The sequence below is a fragment of the Neovison vison genome, chromosome 3 (genome assembly GCF_020171115.1).
Source record: "Neovison vison isolate M4711 chromosome 3, ASM_NN_V1, whole genome shotgun sequence".
Lineage (NCBI taxonomy): Eukaryota > Metazoa > Chordata > Mammalia > Carnivora > Mustelidae > Neogale > Neogale vison.
Genome location: NC_058093.1, coordinates 73,609,340 through 73,632,346, shown reverse-complemented (window position 1 = coordinate 73,632,346; position 23,007 = coordinate 73,609,340). Strand labels below are relative to the sequence as shown.

General features: G+C 43.2%; 1 protein-coding gene across 1 annotated transcript in view; it reads left to right on the top strand.

Annotated features, from left to right (window-relative positions):
- Positions 1-23,007, top strand: part of PDE11A (phosphodiesterase 11A) — a 390,916-nt gene that overhangs the window by 341,213 nt on the left and 26,696 nt on the right. Inside the window, exons 16-19 of the mRNA XM_044242405.1 lie at positions 978-1,055; positions 6,588-6,651; positions 13,657-13,731; positions 18,776-18,859. Of these exons, the coding sequence (XP_044098340.1) occupies positions 978-1,055; positions 6,588-6,651; positions 13,657-13,731; positions 18,776-18,859 (301 nt within the window). The remainder of the gene's footprint in view (positions 1-977; positions 1,056-6,587; positions 6,652-13,656; positions 13,732-18,775; positions 18,860-23,007) is intronic.

Sequence of the window (23,007 nt, the reverse complement as noted above, 5' to 3'; positions counted from 1 at the left end):
TGCCTTCCTCTGTGCTGCCCAGGACACCCTGGGCATATCTTCGCCACTTGGGGCACCAGATATCTCTGGGCACAGACACTACACCAAGTGCTTTGCATTTAATTCTCACAATAACCGCCATAACTGTGTGAGTTAGCAAATACGATCCCCATGTTAGAGATTTGGAAACGGAGGCTCAGAGGGTTTAAGTAACTTCCCAAAGTTGCACAGCACAGAGGTGACTGAGCCACTCTTCAAAGGGTTATTTCTGACTCCACAGACCATGTGGTTAAGCACTGAAAAGCTGAAATCCTTACTTTTTTTTCTTTTTTTTTTAAGATTTTATTTATTCATTTGACAGACAGAGATCACAAGTAAGCAGAGAGGCAGGCAGAGAGAGAGGAAGGGAAGCAGGCTTCCCACTGAGCAGAGAGCCCGATGCAGGGCTCGATCCCTGGACCCTGGGACCATGACCTGAGCCGAAGGCAGAGGCTTTAACCCACTGAGCCACCCAGGTGCCCCTGAAATCATTATTTTCTAACCCAGAAAAAGTATTTGCCCTGAATTTACTACCGGGGAGTTTATCTTATCTCAAATCCTCATGCAGCTCAGTTATCTGTTGAATGATAAAAGAACATTCCAAAACCGTTCCAGCTTTTTATTTGTCCTTGCCTCCCCGCTCTGACTTGCAGTGCCCATCACAAGTGCTTCACAACCAGTAATCCTAAATGCGGGAACACATTGTTTTCTGTTTTATGGCTCGATAATCTCCTCTGCTGTAAATACATTCAGAAATGATTGTGGCTTTTTCTTGAAGCCTCAACATTTTTTAAAAAGTGATTTATTTTGATAGTGCTTTAGCCTCATGATTTCAAATATTAAGTTACTTGGTTCAGGTGATCTTATATTTCCCCATAAATGTGTTTATGTCGCCCCGCAGACTGAGAAATTTCATTCCAGATTTTTTTTTCTTTCTTCCTTCATTTGATTTTGTGCAGGAGGAGAACTGAATTCTTTGAACTTGTCAGTAAAGGAGACTATGATTGGAACATCAAAAACCATCGTGATATATTTCGGTAAGAAGCAGCTCTTGTTTATGTGTTTCTTCATTATTTGAAGATTTAGCCATGCATTTCCGACAGGGGTAAGGGCACATATGTGATTTTCTTAAAGTAACAAATCTTGGCTTACATACAAAACATTCAGAGAGTAGTTGAATAATTAGAGAAAAGATAGATGGCTCGTCTTTTCGTCTTCTAATCCATTAATATTTTTGCTCCCTCTCTATAAATTTGCCTTCAGAATTAGAAAAGGATGTTCAAATTGGTTCAGTTTCAGCAAGCTGTGACTTCCTCTTTTTCCTGGGGGAGCGGGGGTGGGGGTGGGGGTGTATGTTGAGGAGAGAGTGGATTTTTGAGGAACTTTAGAAAACAGTGTTAGCTAAAATAAAGTGGAGAGTTAACTTTGGGAAGTTTTTTTAGAGACAACAGGCATTGTAGATAGAAAACCATTGCAACGATTTGGGTGGCAGAAATAAGGAGTCTGTTCTAGACTTTTCACCGGACTTCTTCCTAGTTGTTTAGAGAAGACAGACCACTGCACTTACGTGACACATCTGAACACCCTGACTGGAGCCATGCCACTGCCTAGGCCCTATTCCTCTTTCTCTCACCCACCCCCTACCTCACTCACCCTCAGACCTTCTGCTGTCTTAGTCCTGTTCCAAAGCTGCTGAGTATTCCTGGGAAAGCTTGGAGGCCTGGACAGACGCGCACTGTGTCTGTTCCACAGCCAGGTGACTACTAGAATCACCCAGAGCAGGACCCCTGTCGTGACCGGCCCATAGCTTCTATGCAAGCCTCCCCAATCCCTGTACCCCGCAACCCCCCGCCACCACCTCCAGCTTCAGAACCCAGGGCTGCCTGCCCTCCCTCTGCCCTTCCCTCTGCCCCTGACCTCTCTTTACACTTTCCTGAGGACTTCTCACCAGAGGCCCTCTGTTCTCCCCTCCTGCGGCAGTATTTCTCTCGGGGATCTTCTCGGGCCTTTTTTCCTTCCTGTCCAGGGTGGGAGGGGACCCTTCCTCTCTTCCAAACTAGCCCTTCCCAGGTGTCCTAACTCTGTTTCTCCACCTCCCCCACCCCTGAACTTACCCTACCGATTATGTTCCTTTGGCATTTTCAAAATCTGTTTTTTTTCCCCTCATGACCATTCTAGGCATAAAAATATGCTCCTATCTCCTCAGGCAAAAAATAATCATCGCTAAAATCTGCCCTCTTCTCAAGGTCCAATCATATTCCCCTTCTTAACCTTCAGTCCCACACTTGACTCACACTCCTCCTAACTTCTTGCAAGGCAGTGTTTGTTTTCAAATGATTTTTAGTTTCACAAGTAATTATAGGAATATATTTTTCTATAATAAATGAAAACATGCCAGATGAGCCCCCAGACCTCTCTGGGGCTTCACTCCCCATTCCCATACCTACACACAGATATACACTCTGTTATCAACTTATATCCTTCCCAACCACTTCCAAAGCATTTATATATGTATATATTCTAAGGAAAAATACTGTTGAGTATCGACTTGTCTGTTTTAACATAAGTTATGCATTTATATATCAATCAGAACTGGCTTGTTCGCTCAACCATATGCCTTGGAAGTTCTTCCATGTCCATACCTCATCAGCTTTTCCTATTGCACAGATAAGAAGTACGGATTAACAGAGTAGCTAGCCGTTCAGTCTGTGAAATGGGACTTCTGCTCCTTTTGAAAGTCACCAATCACCTCCCAAGGATCAAATGCTAGGGGCCTGTTCTCTTTTGGGATCTCATCACAGCCCCTAACTGCATTGGCCTTTCTGTCTTGAAGCTCTCCCGGGCCTTGGAGTCTGCTGAGCCTTGCGCTTCCAGATTTTCTACTCTCTTTTGATGCTTGCTTCTCCTCTTCAGCCTTCTTCAGCCCTTCCCCTCTCCACTCCGCAACCCCCCCAGATGTAAGACCTCCCAGGACCTATTTTCAAGATTCCTCTCTTGATCTTCAGCCTCCTGCTGGCTTTAACTACCACCTTTTCTCAGTGACTCCTGCCCCGTCTCTCCAGCCTGGCCTCTCTTCTAAGCACAACTCTTAAAATGCCAGCACACATTCCACATCTCCACCCAGGTGTTTTCTGCGTAGTTTTTCAAATGTTCTTTTGACAGGGAACCCCACATGGAAGAAAAATCTTATTTGGAAGGAGACTGTGTAAAATAGAGGTGCTCCAGGAGCTCTCCACTGCGCGCCCCCCTTTGCCTTCCCTCCCCCATTTCATGGTTAGACTCTGACCACAGTGCACGGAGGGGCGGGGGGCTCCAGGGACCACCCTCTTAGAGAACTTGAAAACAGCAATAAAACCAACTAAGAGTGTGTCTGCTTTTGATCATCACCAGGTGCCTGCAGTCTAAACAATGTCAACAATGAGATATGTTCCCCCTCCCCCGGCCGAGAAAAATCTTGCGTTGGTAGAAGTCCTAAACAATTGCTGAGATTACTGTTGAGTATCGACATAATTGATATAAAGCTTCAGATGAGCACAGGATTACTTATCCTTTAATTGGACGCGTGCGGCCCCTGTAAGTTCATTGCAAGAGCGCGCGGGGGCCCGTCAGCCGCTGACACTGGTGGGCGCCGAGCACACTCCCGGCTAAGCTCCTCACGCTTCCGAGCCTTGGGCGCCGGCTCCGCAGCTAGTTGGGGTCTTGGACCCTACGGAGCGTCACATTCCTGCTTTCAGACAGTGTGTCCGGAAGAAACATCTTGGAACGGTAACGGCGAGGACGAAGAAGAACAGCTTGACTTACTTCATTTCTGTCATTTGGTGTTGCCCGTTTGGACCATTATATGTGTTTTTAAAAAATTAAAAACCATGACACAGAGAGCAAAGAACAAAGTGCGCTTTTTTGTTTGGTGAGCGCCAAATTCAGTTCATACGTGAACTGTTTTACTATGAATCTGTTTTTTACATGTGGATTCGTTTTCATTGCTCATTGTTTTAAAACTGGAGAACCAATCAAGAAAATAACGGCTAACACAAGATTGTTGTTGAAATGACATGGCATATGGAGGGGAAGTGCGATAAAAGCATCAGAAACTCCAGGTGCAAGCCCTCCCCCCCACCCCCACGAACCCCCATCCCCTCTACCATGCCAACTCCCCACCCCCACCACAGAGCTGGCTGTGCCCTCCATGCTCCTGACCATTCATTCCAGCATACACACACCCCACCCACACACCACAGACTGGACTAGAATTATGGGGACCTCAAGAGTAACTTCTTCCTCCCTCCTCTCTGACTCTAGAAAAGACCTTTCAATTTTTCTAGAGGCTCAATCTAAAAGAATAACTTCTGAAAGAATAAGAAAGTAACTACTCATTCACCCCCTTTGGTTCTTCCTTTGGAATCTCTCAGCCTTCTCCTTGCCTTTGCATTCTCCTGCCCCTCCTTGTTTTAGACCCTTATCTATTGATACTGTCCAATTTGTCTCCCTGCTTCCCTTCTTGGCTTCTCCAAACTCTTTTCCCACCCACCACCTAAAGTTCTGCCAGCAAGGTCTAGCTAGGTCGTCTCTGAGCCCCCAACCTTAACAGACTCCCCTGTGCCAGCTGGATAAAGGTTTCAAACTCCCCCACCCCATCCTTCCACACAGCCTTTTTCTGTCTTCATTCTCAGAATGGACTTCTTGCTCTCACTGTAGGGAAAAAGAGACCCTTCAGTAAGACCCTATGGATTCCAACTCCAGCTTTGGTACGCCCTCACTGTGTAACCTCTGGCAAACTTTCTAACCTGTCTGATCAAGGAATGCAAAACACTATTTACTTTGTAAAATAATAGTATCCCTACCTCATCTAGAGACTCCGTAACTTACTCTGTAGTGCTTGCTCTATTAATGGTCCCTATTAGAATGATCACTACCTAAGCACCTAGACAGATGCTCCATACACTTGTTGATTGGCTGATTAATGGTGATATGAATTTGAGAAGTAAGCCTTGAATTATCAAGCAGATGGAAGCTAAGTCTTGACCAAGTTAATGGTACCAGTAGGCGACCTCATAGAGATCCTCTCCTGTCTGGGAGAGAAACTGCAAAGTTCAGTGCATTACCTACAGTCTTGTCTCCCTTTGATACCAGCAGAACCTAAAAGGAGAAGCACCTGAGTGTAGCAAGAGGGAGTCTGTCTTAAGCTTTGTCTTAAACACAGAATCCTGAATCCTTACTCACTTTGGGAACGTTATTTAATCTCTCCATGCTTCCATTTACCTCTCTGGAAAATGGGAATAATGGTCCCTTCCTCTGTCCAAAGATTCATTTAGTTAGTAGTTAGTGGGTCGGTGCTTAGTATGGCACAAGCAGAGTGCTTGTCACAGAAGCTCAAATCTGAAGAGTGCACCTCTGCATTGCTCCTCACAGCGCTTAGCACAGGGGCGCTTGGGGTTAGATGCTGCCCAACTCCTGGAGGGGGCTGCTGAGGCCACTATGTCTGGTGGTGCTTTGAATGACCCATTGTTACCTGCCACTCCGCCAGGTTCCCTGGAGTGGTTTCCTGGGGAAGTTACACAAACGCCACTACCATCGCGCTCTGCCATCTGGGAGGCAGACATGTTTCCAAGGCATTCGAGTCTGGCGGGTTATGAAATGTTAACACCCGGCATCAGGACAGCCCCCTGACCTCTAACAACACACCCCTTTCTTCCAAAAGGAGCTGACCGAGATGTGGTCTCTTGACTCCAATCCTTCATCGCTTTTCATCACGTACTGCTGGCTTCAGTACAAAGAAAGCAAGTTTCGGACAAAGGGTGCGCCTTGTTTTTCCCACCTCCCCACCACATCAGATGATAAGCACCAGAGCTACCCACAATTTAAATTGTTCACTGTGTTTCTAAATCCGTGGTTCAGGGGGAATTCTAGTTAAAGCCAGTGGAAATCTGCCCCTCAAAGGTCTGGTTCAGATCTTCCCGTGCTTTCTTAGCTGCTCGAATGAATGAAAGCTGCGGCGGAATATGTTTCTTCTTCATAAGGCTTATAAAACATGGTTGCAGCCAGGTAATAAACTGGAGGGAAACAGTGTGGCTCTCCCAGTAAATCTCAGCTCGAAGAGCAGGTGGAAATGAAGGGGCTCCTGTGGTGGCGGGTGCCTTGCCTCTTTGCTATAGGTTTCCGTCCATTCCCATCAATCAGCCATAAGTTGGTGAGGATTTGTCAGCTATGTATCTGGTATTATACGCTGATTCCCTTGCCACTAGTTAAAAATAAGACGTGTTGTCCATTAGGGATTTTTTAAAGTAGTGCTTGCTTAGCTCAGGTATAGAGCAAGCAGTGCTTTTCCTCCCTTGATCTGCCGCAGACATAACAAAAGGGAAGCCTAGGCTGTGTGTGAGCTTTGTCCTAAGCACTGGCCACATGATGGAGATGCTAAACATGGGGACTGTAAACAGTGCTCTCCTTGTTGAGGGAAAGACGTGTGTGAGTTGGCCTTGGTCCCGTTTTATTTATTTATGTATCTAGGACGGGTTTGTTTAGGAATGCAACAAAAGATTATTCAGGCTGTTTTGTTTGGTTCTGTTTTTCAGATCAATGTTAATGACAGCCTGTGACCTTGGAGCCGTGACCAAACCGTGGGAGATCTCGAGACAGGCAAGTGGTGATTAATGGCAGGGCCTGGCAGAGGAGGGACTGGGGGCGGTGGGGGGGGGCAATATTCCCAGAGCCCCAACTCCTGGGCACTGAAGCCCTAGTCAATTTGCATCAGTATTAACATGGTGTAAAAAATAGCAGGCGGCTCAGGCCAGACATACTTTATTGCACGGTCGTTCTCTAACGTGCTTCCACTGAGTCTTAATGTGCCTGATTCTCTAAGATTTTTTTAACATTCTAAATCCAGATAATGCATTGACCATGTCCTAAGGCAAGAGTTTCAAAAGTAGCATTTTAAAATAGGTAATCATGTTTTAGCACAAGGTCTGCCTTTTTCTCATCTTAAGAAAAGAGAGAGAAAAAAGAAACCAAGGAGGTCAAAAGGAAATTTTATTTTTCTTTTTAAAGACTATTTAGAGATCATATCACTTTGGCCAAAGTGAATAATCCACGTTTAATTTGTACCAAAAAAAATCATACCTTTACTACCTATGTGGTTTCACTGCCAAACGTTTCAGTTTAGATCACAAATAGTTTTCAAGCCAGTAACCATACAGTTTAAGATCCTTGGTTCCTGATCGTATTTAGAGATTAATATATTTTAATTTTATGAGGCACCTACTGTGTGGTGTCTAAAATAGTGACTTGGTATCTTAAGTCTCAACATTTTAAGGAAAATAAAATAGATTTCGTATAATAAGAAATAACTAATATTTATTGACTGAATGTCTAATACCCAATTATCTAATTTCAAAACCCCTCCCCCCCGCCTTTGATTTATGTACAGTTACTCCAGTAGGCTGAATAGCAACCCAAAGATAGCAGATTCTCATTTCTAGAACCTGTAAACATTGCCTTAGAAAGAAAAGGGGTCTTTGCAGATGTGCTGAAGTTAAAGACTTCAGTGACAATCGTTATCATTGTCATTATCCTGGATTATCCGGCTGGGCCCGATGCAGGGAGATTACACATTCAGAAGAGGAGAGGGGATGTGAAGGCAGAGAGTGGAGCGATGTGGCCACAGGTAAAGGAAATGTGACAGCCACAAGAACATGGCAAGGATAGAGAACAGATTTTCCCCTAGAGGTTCCCAAGCGAAGATGGCCCTGGCAACACCTTGATTTCTGTCTAGTGAACTGATACTGAGCTACTGATCTCCAGAACTAGGAGAGAATAGATTCCTGTTTAGTTTTGTTGGTTTTTTTTTTTGTTTTTTGGTTTTTTTGGTTTTTTTAAGATTTTATCTATTATGGGGCGCCTGGGTGGCTCAGTGGGTTAAAGCCTCTGCCTTTGGCTCAGGTCATGATCCCAGGGTCCTGGGATCGAGCCCCACATCAGGCTCTCTGCTCAGCAGGGAGCCTGCTTCTTCCTCTCTCTCTCTCTGCCCGCCTCTCTGCCTACTTGTAATCTCTGCCTGTCAAATAAATAAATAAATAATCTAAAAAAAAAAAAAGATTTTATCGATTATTTGACAGTGAGACAAAGAAAGCATAAGCAGGGGGAGCAGGAGAGTGAGAGGGAGAAGCAGACTGCCCCCTGAGCAGGGAGCCCAACATGGAGCTCAATCCCAGGAACCTGGGATCATGGCCTGAGCCCAAAGCAGACACTTAACCGACTGAACCATCCAGGCATCCCAGTTCTTGTTATTTCAAGCCACCAAGTTTGTGCTCATGCCTGGCAACTCAGAAAAACTAATACAGTTATTACCCCTATTTCACAAATAGGAAAAGTGAAGCCTAGAAAGGATAGCTGGAGGTGCCATAGCTAGTGAGCAGTCTGGCTAGGTATTCAAATCCTAGCCGATTAGGCTCCAAAGCCGTCATTCTTGACAGAGCCTTACACTGTCCCACACCAGATATGTCAATCAGCATTTTTAAATGATGCCAGTGTGTCAGCAAAATGAGCTGTTATCCCTCAGCCTCAGTGGCTTAAAACAACGCACTACTCATGAACGTGTGCCTCCAGGGTCAGCTGGTCCTATTCCTCGTTTTGGACTGGGGCGGAAAGAGCAGTTACCATCTGGATCAGTCCAACAGAGGCCCTAGACTGCCTTGCACTGGCAAGAAATTCATCAGCCAGAACTTGTCAGAAGCCCCTACTCAACCAGGAAGTACGATCCTTTTCTATGCCCAGAATGTAGAAAGCCAGAAATAGTTAATGAATATGTGACTACCACAGCTTGCCCTTTTAATTACCAAAAGTGTGATTCTCTCTCTTCCTGCAGGCAAAATATACTCAGCCTTTCCCAAGGGAAATGACCCAAATGTCCCACTAGTCATGGTATCAAGCTTAAAGGCCAGGATCTCTGGGAGATTCACCCCAGTCTCTATATCAGGTCTGGATTTAAAGTCCTACACACACCCCAAACACAGCATCTGACATACACCCAAACAATGAAATACTCATTAGAATACTCCCATTCAGAAAGGAAAGAGATGGCCAACATTTGACAGTTAGGGGGCCATAGTAATTCCAAAATCCCACTGGGCCGTCACTGTGAGGCTGTCCATTCTGTAGTAGGCTCTGGTTCTCTGCGAGATGCTCCCCACCCATCATAATTCATGACCACTAGATCTATCCCAGGAAATTATCCTTTTCCGTTGACGACCTTGGCTATCTCCAAAGGTCAGGCAGTTTTCCAACCTGTTTCCCACCCAAAGAAAGTTGAGGACCCAAGGCCTGTTTTAGGTTTTAAGAAGTCACTCTCCTATGGGGGCTATGGCATCAAACTCCCTTGGCCATTTAGTCAGTTTCTTATGTCTTTGGTTCTAGTCATTTCCATTTGCCAATAACCACATCCACAGTTCTATTCTAGACAGACTTCTTAGATCTGCTCTCTTTGCTTCCTTGTTTGCAAGAACAAAGAAAAATAACGTATGTACTTCTTTCTTCCTCCTCCATTACCCAATTCCTAGCCGTCAGGGTCTAACAAGTGCCAGTGAGAGAATCATGTAATAAAGTCACTTCTCTGGGCCAGTTTGTACAACTGAAGGGGTATCCTGTGTACCACCTAATTCATTCAGGGCTCTTAAATATGAGTGTACTGACCATACCTTTGATTTTTGTTTCAAGGCTGAGTTGTTTGCTTGCTCGCTTTAAGATTTTATTTTTAAGTAAGCCCTACACCCAGCATGGGGCTTGAACTCACAATCCCAAGATCAAGAGTCACATGCTCCACCCACTGAGGCAGCCAAGTGCCCCATAAGGCTGAGTCTTGATCAGCCTTTGTCATTGAAAACATACCTTAATTTTTATTTTTACAGTTTGGGGTTAAAAAGTAGCTTTATCTTTCATCCCTGAAGATGAAGACTCTGAATTTGTAACTCTTGCTCTTCTTTTCATTCCTGAAGATAAACCTGCCCATCCTTTTCTGAGCCCACTTCTTATAATACTTAGCAAAACATAGTCAATAGCAATCATCACATGCTACTAACATTCTTTCGCCATTCTCTTTCCCTAAGGCTGTGAATTCATTAGATACATTATTTGCTTTACTTCAGTGAGAATTGTACAAAATCCGTTGCCGCTGTGGAACGCGGGCCATCACCCTCACAGCCTCCAACAATGCCTCCTCACTGTCCGACACCTGAACCCCACACTGATGCCACATAGGGTCTTCTTATTTTTCTTCCTTCTTACTGTCTTTTTGTTTTAACAGCAGCACCTCATTTCCATGCTGATTGTTGTGTTAGTCAAAACTAGGGTAGGCTATGCTGCAGGGACATGTATAGTCTCAAATCTCAGTTGCTTAACTCCAAGAAAAGCTCATTTCTTTGCTCCTGTCACAGTCCAGTTTAGATGGGGCGGTTTTCCTACAAAGTTCTCCTCGAAGAAACAGTTCTCCTCCAGCCGAGCCTCAGCTTTTATCTTAGTGTGACACATCTGAAGTTATGTAAAGCAGACTAAGTGGGAAGAATTTGCACGGCTGCGTAGCTTATTTCTACATCATTGCTCACTCTTCGCTGCCCCGGTGTGCGATGGCTCCCATACAGTAAAAGTTGGGGAACAGAGAAGAAGTAGGTATCTTCCAGGTACTGGGGAAAAGTGTAGTGGAGGGGGTGGCCACTGTGATTGGGATGGAAGGAAGCGGAGGGGTGGAGAGTGGGAGGAAGTTTAGGGGGCGGGAAAGAACGAAGAAGCAGAGTGGAATGAGGTACGGTATGCCAGGCCTCTCAGAAACCCCAGTGAAATGCATGTCAGCAACTAAAGGAGCAGTAGCCCACTTGGGAGCAGGAAAAAGGCAGGAGAAAGTCCTTAAAAGGAATAAGAGTTTCTGCATTGGTATTTTAGACCAACCTGGGAGGCCCATTGGCTACTTGAAGGTGGTCTTCTTGGTCACTGACGTAAATAATATTTTATTTTTAGGATGCGAAGTTCTGCTGATAAGAGCAGAGACCCAAGAGTTCAGGGAAATAAAACACAAAACTATGTTTTTCCAGACATCTCCATCAGAAATCTTGTTACAGCTCTAAACTAGAGATCTCATTTGTGTTTGTCTCTAAATCGAGTAGGTTAAAGTGTTTTCAAAAACATACTCACTTCTATGATTTTACGAAATATTTGAACAAAAACCATGGAAACGTCTTTTAAAAATATAGATATATTTCTAATTTCCAAGATGTTGATTTTTTTAACATTTCCTTGCAAAGTGTTTTGTTTTCTTTTTTTTTAAACTGGTGTCTATTCCAACCCTCCTTCCTCACACACATGTGGGTTTCCCCAGTGATCCCCCAAGGCCTGATTAGCATCTCAATTTCCTTCTTTAATAAAAAATTCAATCAGTAGCTACTTAATGTTCCTGATTGGGTTTTTAAGTACAAATGAAACAGTGGTACAAGTTGAACCGTTAAAAAGCACAGGGAAGATAGCCAGGACCACTTTAGAAAGATCGAGGACAGGATTTTGTTTTAATTTCTTTGCTTTCCAGAGGCTATGGACCTATGCAGGACTCCTACCTTGGGGTGATCTGATGTGCGCATTTGTATTCTTTAGTGCAAAAGACCCACCTCAGAGCAATCTGAGGTAGTGTTCTGGGAGCTGAATAAATGAGGCCAGGCCCTTAGGGGACTGTTTCTTCTTTCAGGAAGGCCGGAGACAGAGAGAGAGGTCTATAGTGCTAACGGGAAAGGTAGTGGCAGAGACTAGAGACAGAGAAGGGAATCGGGCCCTAGAAAAACTGAGCCAGCTCTACTAGTTTTATGCTATTGAATTTTCAGAAGGAACCCATATTCCTTATTATAAATGTTTAAAATCTGAACTGACTAGATATTCTATTTCTTTATAAATGAGCTACAAACTTGCTAGTCTCAAGGCAGGGGTGTGTGGGGAGGGTGTGTGAGAGAGATACAGAGAGACAGAGACAGAAATGGAGAGAGATATTTTTATGGTTTGGTTTGTTTTTTAAAAAGATTTTATTTATTTATTTGACAGAGAGAGAGAGGGAACACAAGCAGGGGGAATGGGAGAGGAAGAAGCAGGCTTCCCAGTGAGCAGGGAGCCCGATGCAAGGCTCGATCCTTGGACCCTGGGATCATGACCTCAGCCAAAGGCAGACACTTAATGACTGAGCCATCAGGGCACCCCTGTTTTTATGCTTTATCAATGGTTATGATTTATGGTTGGCAGAATCTCTTGAGATATACAGTTAGGTAAATTATGTTGATTCTATCCACTTGACTGAACTGAAACCCTTTTAGCCTTTTCCAGACCTTAGAACATCATCTTTGTAAGAGCCTGGAATAGAGGAAAAACTAGTCTGGGGATCCAAATCTTCTGGCCATCGAGTTTTCTGGGATTTTTTTTTCCCTGCTCTTTCAAATTTTCCAAATCCAGCTAGTTCATCTCAGAGATTTCCTAGATGCACACTATAGTGTTGTTGAAAATACTTGTTGAACACTTACCTGCCGTATCATTATGCTTTTCATAAATGATCATTGGAAGCACGGGGCTTGGAGAAGCTTCTCTTTAGCTTAACAGTGATCAATGAGCAATGTCAGATCATCCAGGCTAACTGGTGAAAAGTGGAAAAATAGAAGTCCTTACTTTGGAAAAATCTACCCATTCAGGGTAGAACCACCAATTCCATTGTGTTTGTACCAACCGGAACCTACCATCAGTGAACACTTATGTACCTAGATTAAGATAGTCTGAAGACCAGAACAACATTTTTCAAACTGCATCATGACACACTGCAGAAAAACCTGGGTTGAACAGTGACTCTGGCATTAGTCCGGCCCTTGGCTGATTACTCCAGGAAGAAGCAGAGGTGGTCCTGGGGTTATCTTTCTCCAGAGTGCATGCAATTATCAGTAGGATAAGGCAGTAAAGAGTTTGGGGGTGGCAAATGAAACCAAGCTAAGATAAAAGTATGCAACAAAGTGAAGAATCTATGTAGAAACAACCAAAAGTTGGCTAAATTATTATTACAAGTATATCATATTATAAAAACAAAAAATGGGACGCCTGGGTGGCTCAGTTGGTTAAGCAGCTGCCTTCGGCTCAGGTCATGATCCCAGCGTCCTGGGATCGAGTCCCACATCGGGCTCCTTGCTCGGCAGGGAGCCTGCTTCTCCCTCTGCCTCTGCCTGCCATTCTGTCTGCCTATGCTCGCTCTCTCCCCCCTCCTTTCTCTGATAAATAAATAATATCTTTAAAAAAATATATTATTAGGCATTATTTGTTTCATTTTTCTGCAGTCGGAACATTTCCTCCTTTGAAGGTGGCAACCCAGTGCCTCAACCTGAATATGCAATCTGTACCCTCCGAGATCGTCTACTAGCACGCATCTCAAAATGCCTTGTACAAGTTCTTCTGATTAGAAGGAAATCAGTTTCATTGATTAAAGTCTGTAATACCTTGAAACAGAAAATGTTAATGTATTTCTTCAAAAGCTTTTTAAATGATTTTCTGAGTTGAAGATCATCATCGTACACAGAGGGCAGAAATTACTTCTGAGTCCTATGTTACATCACACATAACCATAAATTAAATATTTATGTGTTTCAGGTGGCTGAACTTGTAACCAGTGAGTTCTTTGAGCAAGGAGATCGGGAGAGAGCAGAGCTCAAACTCACTCCTTCAGTAAGTTCATCCTTCTAACATGACACATTTACCCTTTGGAACAACATTTTCGAATGTAACTCCAAATCACAACTTGAAAGTGGGAAGGACTGAAATTGGATTTAAGGAAACACTCCTGAAAGTTTAAAACTTTAATTAAACTGAGATCTAAACACTCTTATTCCCAGGTTTCTGATTAAGAGTGGTGAGCTACTTAAGTGTTTCCTGAGCTCCCACAGTGGGCCAAGTAGGCATGAAGGAGGACGCGCAGAGTGACATTTGAGTAGCTCAAAGCCCAGTCCTGGCATTTCATATGCGGTCAGTAGCCACTTCGGATTAAGAATATAGACAAAAGTTAAAGGCAAGCTGTCCAGCCTCAGGCAGCTAGAATGGACAGCCATAGTGATAACGGATGTTCTGGATTTTATTTTCCAATTTCAGACATTCCAAAATCCCAAATCCAAATCATTTCAAGTCTCTTTGTTTTCTTTGTTTGCAAAATGAAAAGTTTCACTTGGGGACCTCTTGGGTCTGTTGACTGAAATGCCATTTTCAATGGAATCATCCATTCGATTATTATTTGTAAAAGCTTACTTGTAGGCTCAGGATGATGGTGTTTTTACTCAAACAAGACAAAAGACCTAAATGCTTCCATCACTACCCACAATGAGGGGGTGGCCTCTTTATTCATTATGAAGGGTTAGTTAAAAACATATCACCCAACAACTCAAGGAATGACGCAATGTGTTGGAAAGCCAGCCCAGCTCAGTAGATTGAGTGCGGCTCAAGAAACGTATCCGTTGTCAAGGGTGTCTGTTTCTGAGGTTTCAAGCCAACTGACTTTTGAACATTTGGAGTTATTTATAAGATCTTTAAGTTTTCAAGGAAAGGCACCAGAACTAGCTTCTAGTTAAACAACGTCTCCTGCTTAAAGTCAGACCTCAGAGCCTTACAAATGTTGACTACTCCTAATCGGTTGCTTACTTATGAAAGGTCGGAAGACTACATTGGTTCGAACCCTCACCCAGTATTTTAGTTTCCAAAGCGACATCTATTGATACTCTTTACAAAACCTCCCTTTCCTCTTTTTTGGTGGTATCACCAGATTTGGTTATAAAAATAAAGACACTAGATTGGGATACATCATTAACGTGTAAAACCTCATACAACCCCTATTTCTCTCAGCTACATACCTATCTTTCAAATTAAATCTTTTTTCCACTTAAAAAGAACTGTTTCACAGGCATCCTCTGAAGGGTTTATAATGCAGCAATACCACAGGTCATTTAATTAAATGAAAAAAAGCTGAGTCAGTTGCCAGCATTGGCGAGCTGGCAGGCGCAGTGACGCAGCACTAAGGAGCCTTTGTCTGGAGGCTCAGGTAAGGTTTTCTCTGAAGACGTAAATGAATTTTGCAGTGGAAGCATAGCACTAAATGCTACTCTCTCCTCACAAAAGCCTACTTAACATTGTGTTGACAGTCTCCGGGCTGCTATGGCAGGGCTATTTCTCATTAGTCCTTTTTCAGAGATGTTTGGAAATGCATGCACCCAGAGGTGACACCAGCTGTGTCTGTTAATATTTGATATTTAGGAAGAAAATTGTCTGGGAGACCCCATTAGGTGTCACGGTCCTAAAGGTCATTAAAGTAACCAAAGGGTTAATAGTGGAAGCAGTGAGTCCATTAATAAAACATGCTTGAGCACCTCCAGGTAGCCAGCTTGAAGCTGGGCACTGTGTATCCAGCCATGAGCAAGGCTCCATCTTCCGCTCTTCCCCAAAGCTTATCAACGGATGGGAAATAGAGATATTGAGTAAATAATCACTCAGGGCACCTGGGGGGGGGTCAGGTGATTATGCGTCTGCATTCAACTCAGGTCATGATCCCAGGGTCCTGGATCAAGCCCTACATCTGCTCCCTGCTCAGCGGGGAGCCTGCTTCTCTCTCTTCTTCTGCCTTCCCCTCCCTGACTTGTGCTTGCTCTCTTCCACATGCTTTCTCTCTCAAATACATAAATAAATAAATAAAATCTTTAAAAAGTAAATTAATAATCACTCATAATCAACTACAAGATGCAAAATGCTATAAAAGGAAAGCACAGGACAGTATGTTATCTCATTCTTCCTCCACTCAGAAACATTTATTGAAAAGTGACTGGTCTGGAAATCAACTCTTACAGTATGATCTCCAAAAGGATGCTAAGACAATTCGATGTGGGGGGAGGGAGGAATAGCCTTTTCAAATAGTGCAGGGACAGTAGGATATCCACTGCAGATGAGTCAAGTCAGACCCCTCTCACTGAACCCCAGAATCACCTCAAAGTGAATCATAGACCTAAATGTAAGAGCTAAAACTACATAAAACTCAGAAGGAGACAGAGTGTAAATCTTCTGGATTGGATCTGGCAGTGATGTGTTAGGTCTGACACCAAAAGCACAAGAAAAATAAAATAGATAATTGGACTTCATTAAAATGTAACACTGCATCTGAAAGCACACCCTCAAGAAAATGAAAAGACAGCCTACAGGATGGGAGAAATTATTTGCAAATCATATCTGATATGGACCTGACATCTAGAATATATAGAGAATTACGAACAACTCCTAGAAAGACCACCCAATGTTTAAAAAGGGCAAAGGATCTGAATACATATTTCTTCAAAAATATATACAGATGGGCCATGAGCACATGAAAAGATGCTCAACATCAGTCATCATCAGGGAAATGCAAACCAAAACTGCAGTAGATACCACTTAACCGGGACCAGGTTTTTAGGTATTTTTTGTTTGTTTAAGATTTATTTATGTATTAGACAGAGAGAGAGAGAGATATCACAAGTAGGCAGAGAGGTAGGCAGAGGCAGAGAGGGCGGGGGGAAGCAGGCTCCCTGCTGAGCAGAGAACCCAAGGGAGGACTCGATCCTAGGACCCTGAGATCATGATCTGAGCCAAAGGCAGAGGCTTAACCCACTGAGTCACCCAGGCGCGTGGGGACCAGCTTTAATTCAAAAGACAGGCAACACCCAGCACTGAGGACGATGTGGAGTAATAGGAACTTTGTACACTTCTGGTGGGCATGTAAAATGGTGCCGCTGCTTTGGAAAACAGTGTGGCAATTCCAGGAAACATGAAACGTTAGACTGGGCCTGTGGCCCAGCAGTTCTGTCTCTAGGTCTATCCCCGGGAGAAATGGAAACGTACATCCACGTGGAAACTTGTACATGAACGTTCCCAGCAGTGTTACTCACCAGAGCCACCAAAGTACAGACGACCCAACCGCATATCAGCTGAGGATCGGATAAATAAAATGGGGTGTAACTATACAGTGGCATATCATTTGGCCAGAAAGAGGGATGTAAAGCTGCTGAGTGCTGCAAGAAGGAAACTTGAACACAAAATGCTCTGCGAAAGCCAGTCACAGAAGACCACGGATCATTCGATTCCATTTATATGAGTGTGCAGAAAAAATAAACAAAAAATAGACTCGTGATCGCCTAAGGCGAGGAATTTGGGGGACAATGAGGAGTGACTGCTAATTGGTACGGGATTTCTTGCTGGGGTGATTAAAAATGTTCTAAAATTGACTGTATTAATGGTTTCACAACCAGTTGTGAACTGAACCTTCCCCAAAATAGTTCTGTGCACCAGAAATAGTATTTAAGTAAGTAAGAAAAGCTCAGACAACTCTGGGAGCTCAAGATTAAGTAACAGAATAGTATTTTTAAAGGAACATTTCAGACAAAGACTACTGCAACTCACAAGATCCATTCCTTCCTTCCCCTGGCACACGTCAGTCTTCTCCAGATCCTGGTCCCCTTTCCTGGTATTTCACATTTCACGTTGCAAGACAAGGACGAGCAGAGCCTGTGGGAGTCAGTGACCTCCTCCCCGATTCAGAGATATTTTCCTCGGCATCGCCCTTTTGTCTTCCTGTGAGCCTCGGCAGCTCGTGATTTCTGTTCTACCCACTCCCACCCTCATTCATAAGTCTGAAGGATGCTGGCTTTTTCAACATCTCCAGACCAAGGGAATGCCTTGGATCTGCCCTCGTGACCTATGTAAACGCCAAAAATGATGCAGATGCCACATGTTATCTGTATAGAGGAAAGACCTAACCTACTTTACAGTAATGCAATGGACATTGGGGAGGGTATGTGCTATGCTGAGTGCTGTGAACTGTGTAAACCTGACGATTCACAGACCTTTACCCCTGGGGCAAATAATACATTATATGTTAATAAAAAATCTTTTAAAAGAGACAGTAATGCAGGGAAATGTCGCTTCTTAGAGACTGGCCTTACTCGTGGAGAGCAGACAGAGGGACATGCTTGATGGAATAGAACTGGCGGTTGTTTGTTCAAAAACCCACGTGAACCCCAATTCCAGTTGATTGGTTCCCTTTTCATGTCTTCCCAACAGACATATGTTACTTCTTTTTCTTGAAAATTATACTTAAATTTTCCAAACATTACCATATCATGAAGTTTAAAGGCTGGAAAGGAGGTGAGAATGGGTAACTACCACATCCTCCATCCCATGATAGATAAACGCTCAAGATTTTATTAATGAAAGAACCTTGTTGAGAAACACATAGAATTGTCAAACCAAAACCCCACCCTGAAATATTAACACAAATAGTTTCTATTTAAAATCAAACTGCTTTAAGGATCTTTTCTAATCCATCCACCTTCTTTCACTATAAAAATAAAGCCTGTGTTACTTTTGTGGCAATAAAACCTATCCCTTTCTCCTTGACTTGTACCCAATTCCTAATGACCTGAAGACTTGATTTAGTGGCCATTACCTATATCTGAAGGCAGATTTTGGCCCCAAGGAGTTGCGTGCTATAAAGTTCAAATAAGTTCGCTTACAAATCTCATAAAAAGAGGTGAAAATACTTTATTTCTCATCATAGATAAAGGAGAAAAAAAGTACATGTAAAGACTGATTGTGATTTGTGAAGTGTTCAAGTGGGTAAAAATTGGATCATTGTGGCAAAGTGTTTGACAAAGCACCTGTAAACTACTCCAATGTAATAAAGCAAGCTTCTCTTCCCTGATTCTAGGCGATTTTTGATCGGAACCGGAAAGATGAACTGCCCCGACTGCAGTTGGAGTGGATTGATAGCATCTGTATGCCTTTGTATCAGGTAATCAGGATCTGGGAGGGCCCACGTGTCCCAACTGAGCCGGGAGAGAAGGGCATATGTACTCCACGAAGGTTGAGCCTTCCGAGAACCTCCAGGATATGGGCATTGCTAAGAAATCTGGCTGTGGTCCGTCTCTTCTCAGGTTTTAACTGTCTCCTAGGAAAAGCTGCTGCCAGGGGGCCAGAGGCCTGAGTTCTCCTTCTAGGACATAGTGTCCATGGGCCTTGAGGCCCTCATGTTTTATCTCAGTATTTCCCAAGCTCTGTCCCAGGGAACACAAGGACCCAGAGCCACAGCCTAATACATATCTCTTCAAAGAGAGTCCTCAGGCCCCACAACTAGGGAACCTGAAGGCTCAGAGAGTCCTTTAGGAAAGAAACACATTTAACCTTGATTCATTCCACATTTCTCTAACATCTGACTATGAAGGTCTTTTCCTTTTCCTTTTCCTTTTTCTCTTTCTTTCTTTTTTTTTTAACAATTTTTTCTTTTACTTCTGTGAATATCATGTGAGACACAAGAGCTCCAGGAAACCAGGAAACGTGGTTTTCTGGCCTGGCCCCATGGTCTGGGCCGCAGAGTTTTTAGAGAATCTTCCATCTTCAAAGTCTGCCTCCCTGAGATGCGTGTGACAAAGGCTGAGCACTACATTCATTCTGAACAAGGTGCGCTGTGCCTTCCTGCTCTGCTGTCTGGGTCTCAGGCCCCTGCTCCTGGCAAGGAGATGAGTGTCACCGGCTTTGAATGTGCACGCTTCACATTTTGAGTACAGATCAGGGTTGGCTTCGGTTAACACCAACAGTTCAGTGTACATTGGCTTTTAATTCTACTGCTAAGCGTTTGCTTTCATGTGTAAAACCTGGCGAGTTCTTTACCCCCTACCCGGCTCAATCAGACTGAGCTGCTTTTCCAACTTCAGACTGAGAAGCGCACGCAGGGAATGTAAAACCGCTGGAGTTTCTCACCCTGTGCAACTCCATTAAAAACACAGTATTGTTTTTTAAGGACCTCACAACCATTAAGTTTCAGGCTTATCTGCTACTTCGTTTTTAGTACTTTTAGGAGCTGCTGAGCCCTGTCACATTACGCTAAAAAAGAAAAAAAAATCTAGAATACTGTCTTGAAGATGGAAATGTAACTTTTAGTGACTATAAACACCAAAAATAAATTCATTTCTTTGTTTTATGTGAGCCATTAAATACATGATAGCATAAAAATGAGACAAGGTTTTAATATAATCTAAAATAGATTATTTTAGGGGCGCCTAGGTGGCTCAGTGGGTTAAGCCTCTGCCTTCAGCTCAGGTCATGATCTGATCAGGTCATGATCCCAGGGTCCTAGGATCGAATCCCACATCCGGTTCTCTACTCAGCATGGAATCTGCTTCCCCATCTCTCTCTGCCTGCCTCTCTGCCTGCTTGTGATCTCTCTCTCTGTCAAATAAATAAAATTTTTTTTAATTTTAAAAAATAAATGAAATAGATTATTTTAGTTTTAAATGGCACATAATGTTCTTCTGTTTAATAATGAACAACTGGGCAAAAAATGGAATGATGTGTACTGTATTATAAGAGGATTTTAGCTCTCTTTTCTTCCTGTCCGTTCCTCCCATCCTTACTCCTCTTGGATCTCTGTTATGCTGGGGCCCTAGGTATAAAGCCCACAGCTGTTGGGTTAGATATATCTTGCTTTGCCAAATTCACCTTGACTAACCTTGTAGAACTATTTGTAATTTATTCCATTTCCTGTGCACAGTTATGCAATAAATGGAATGAATTCTTACCATGAATAAATTCATTTTACCATGGGTAAAGTTTAGGAGGATGAAGACTTGTAATTGCATGACTGATGAATTTTGAGTATTAGTATGCAAAGCTACTTTGGAATGGACCCAAAGTCCACACATCCTTCCTATGTGATTAGTTATAGTAAATTCTGGAAAGCACTCTCATGTGCTTTTCCATGCTAATTTCATTGTTTGGGTACTGATTCACAATCATTTGGGCTTATTTTATACTTCCTCTCAAATACTTTGAAATCTTTAGGTAAAAAAGGAAGCTGCTTGAATTTAAACTGGAAACAGCACTTCCCAGAACTTAGGGAGTAACAGTACCACATCAGATTATCTTTCATTCCTGATTTTCCTCACCTGTTTCACTTTACTACTTTTCTGTGAGGTTAGATACGTCTGCTATTTTTATCCACAGAAACTTAAGTTACAGACACTTTAAGTGACACTCCCACCAAGCTAGAGTTGTGTCTCACCCATCTGTGGCCTTGGTTTTGATGTAGTAGCCTTTCGACCACCCATTCCACCTCTGCTGGATATTTCTTCCACAATCTTTTCTTATTAAACTGATGACAGAATCTTGGCATTGTGAAGAGGAATGTGGAGGAGCTCTTTGGAAAAGTTTGGAAAAGTTCATGTTCATTTCTTCTGCGATATCTTCTTAGTTAACAAAGCATGAAAATCAAGCTCATTTTTTAATGTATTATCATCACTTATTTTTTTTAAAGATTTTATTTATTTATTTGACAGACAAAGATCACAAGTAGGCAGAGAGGCAGGCAGAGAGAGAAGGGGGAAGCAGGCTCCCTGCAGAGCAAAGAGCCCGATGCGGGGCTTGATCCCAGGATCATGACCTGAGCCGAAGGCAGAGGCTTCAACCCACTGAGCCACCCAGGCGCCCCATCATCACTTATTTTTAAAAATAGCAGAGAGGGGCACCTGGGTGGCTCAGTCAGTTGAGCATCCGGCTCTTGATTTTGGCTCAGATCATGATCTCAGGGTTGTGAGATTAAGTCCCACATTGGGCTCTGTGCTCAGTGGGGATTCTGCTTAAGATCTCTTTCTCCCTCTTCCTCTGTTCCCTCTCTTCCCCTCGCTCACTCTCTAAAATAAATTTTAAAATCTTTAATAAATAGTAATAAATAAATTAGTAAGTAAAAAAATAAAAACATTTTATTTGTAAATTATAACTTCTGTGAATAAGTCTTTGAAACCAATATTTCAAAAAAAGCCCTCAAGCTGAAACTTTGTCAAGCAGTTTTAAGTATCCTCTCCTACAGTCCCTATTTTGCCCCATTTCATGTGGTTGGAGGGTTGGGACTTGTCTGTTATTTAAGTGGGTAAGCTGACATTAACTGTCAAGCTCCTGAAATGAAATGGAATGTGTCGGTGGGCAGGAATCACCATCAGTACAAAGATACAAAACCTTGACGAGACAATTCACCAAGCAAGGAACACCATTGATGTGACATTAGTCGTTGAGGCAAATGTCTGCAGGAACTCTTGTTGCTGACAGGCCAGTTTGAGGTCTTGACCATGAATATGTAATAATGAAGAGTCTGAGAGGATAGAAAACACATGGGAAAGTATGCAGGTGGTAGGCATTCCCAAAAGAGACTGATCTGAAATGACCTGGTCTGAATCGTAGAGCACAGGAATTCAGGGTGGCCTTGCTAGGTCAGTCTGGGCACAGGGCAAAAGAATACAGAATAGTACATAGGAGACAAAGAACTTTCCTTTTCATGGCCAGGGCCCTGACCTCAAGGTGGAGCAGTCTGGGTGGCAAGAAGCCTCATGTGGCATCCTAGGCAAACAGATATTTGTGGAGAGAGCTGGAACGAATGGGGGGGGGGAGCAGTGTGGAGAGATGCACTCTAGGGAGGGTGGAAGCTAGCCGAAGCACGGGCAGGGGGACTGAATGGCAAAATACGGACCAAATTTGGAAGTGGGTGGAGAAGCAGCTGAGCTGTAGATACAAATATGGGTTTTAGGACAGTTTTTTTTCTTCGAATTTTTTATTTAAATTCAATGGAATTAACATATAGTGTATTATTAGTTGCAGAGGTAGAATTTAATGATTTATCAGTTGCATGCACTACCCAGTACTCATTACAACAAGGATGCCCGTCTCCCAGTTCCCCGTCCCCTCCGCCTCCCCTCCAGCAACAATCCATCTGTTTCCTGGAGTTAAGAGTCTCTGTGGTTGCCTCTCTCTCTGTTTTCATCTTATTTTATTTTTCCTTCCCTTCCTGTTTTGTTTCTTAAATTCCACATATGAGTAAGATCATTTGGTGTTTGCCTTTCTCTGGCTGACTTTCTTCCCTTAGCATAATGCCCTCTAGTTCCCATCCACATTGTT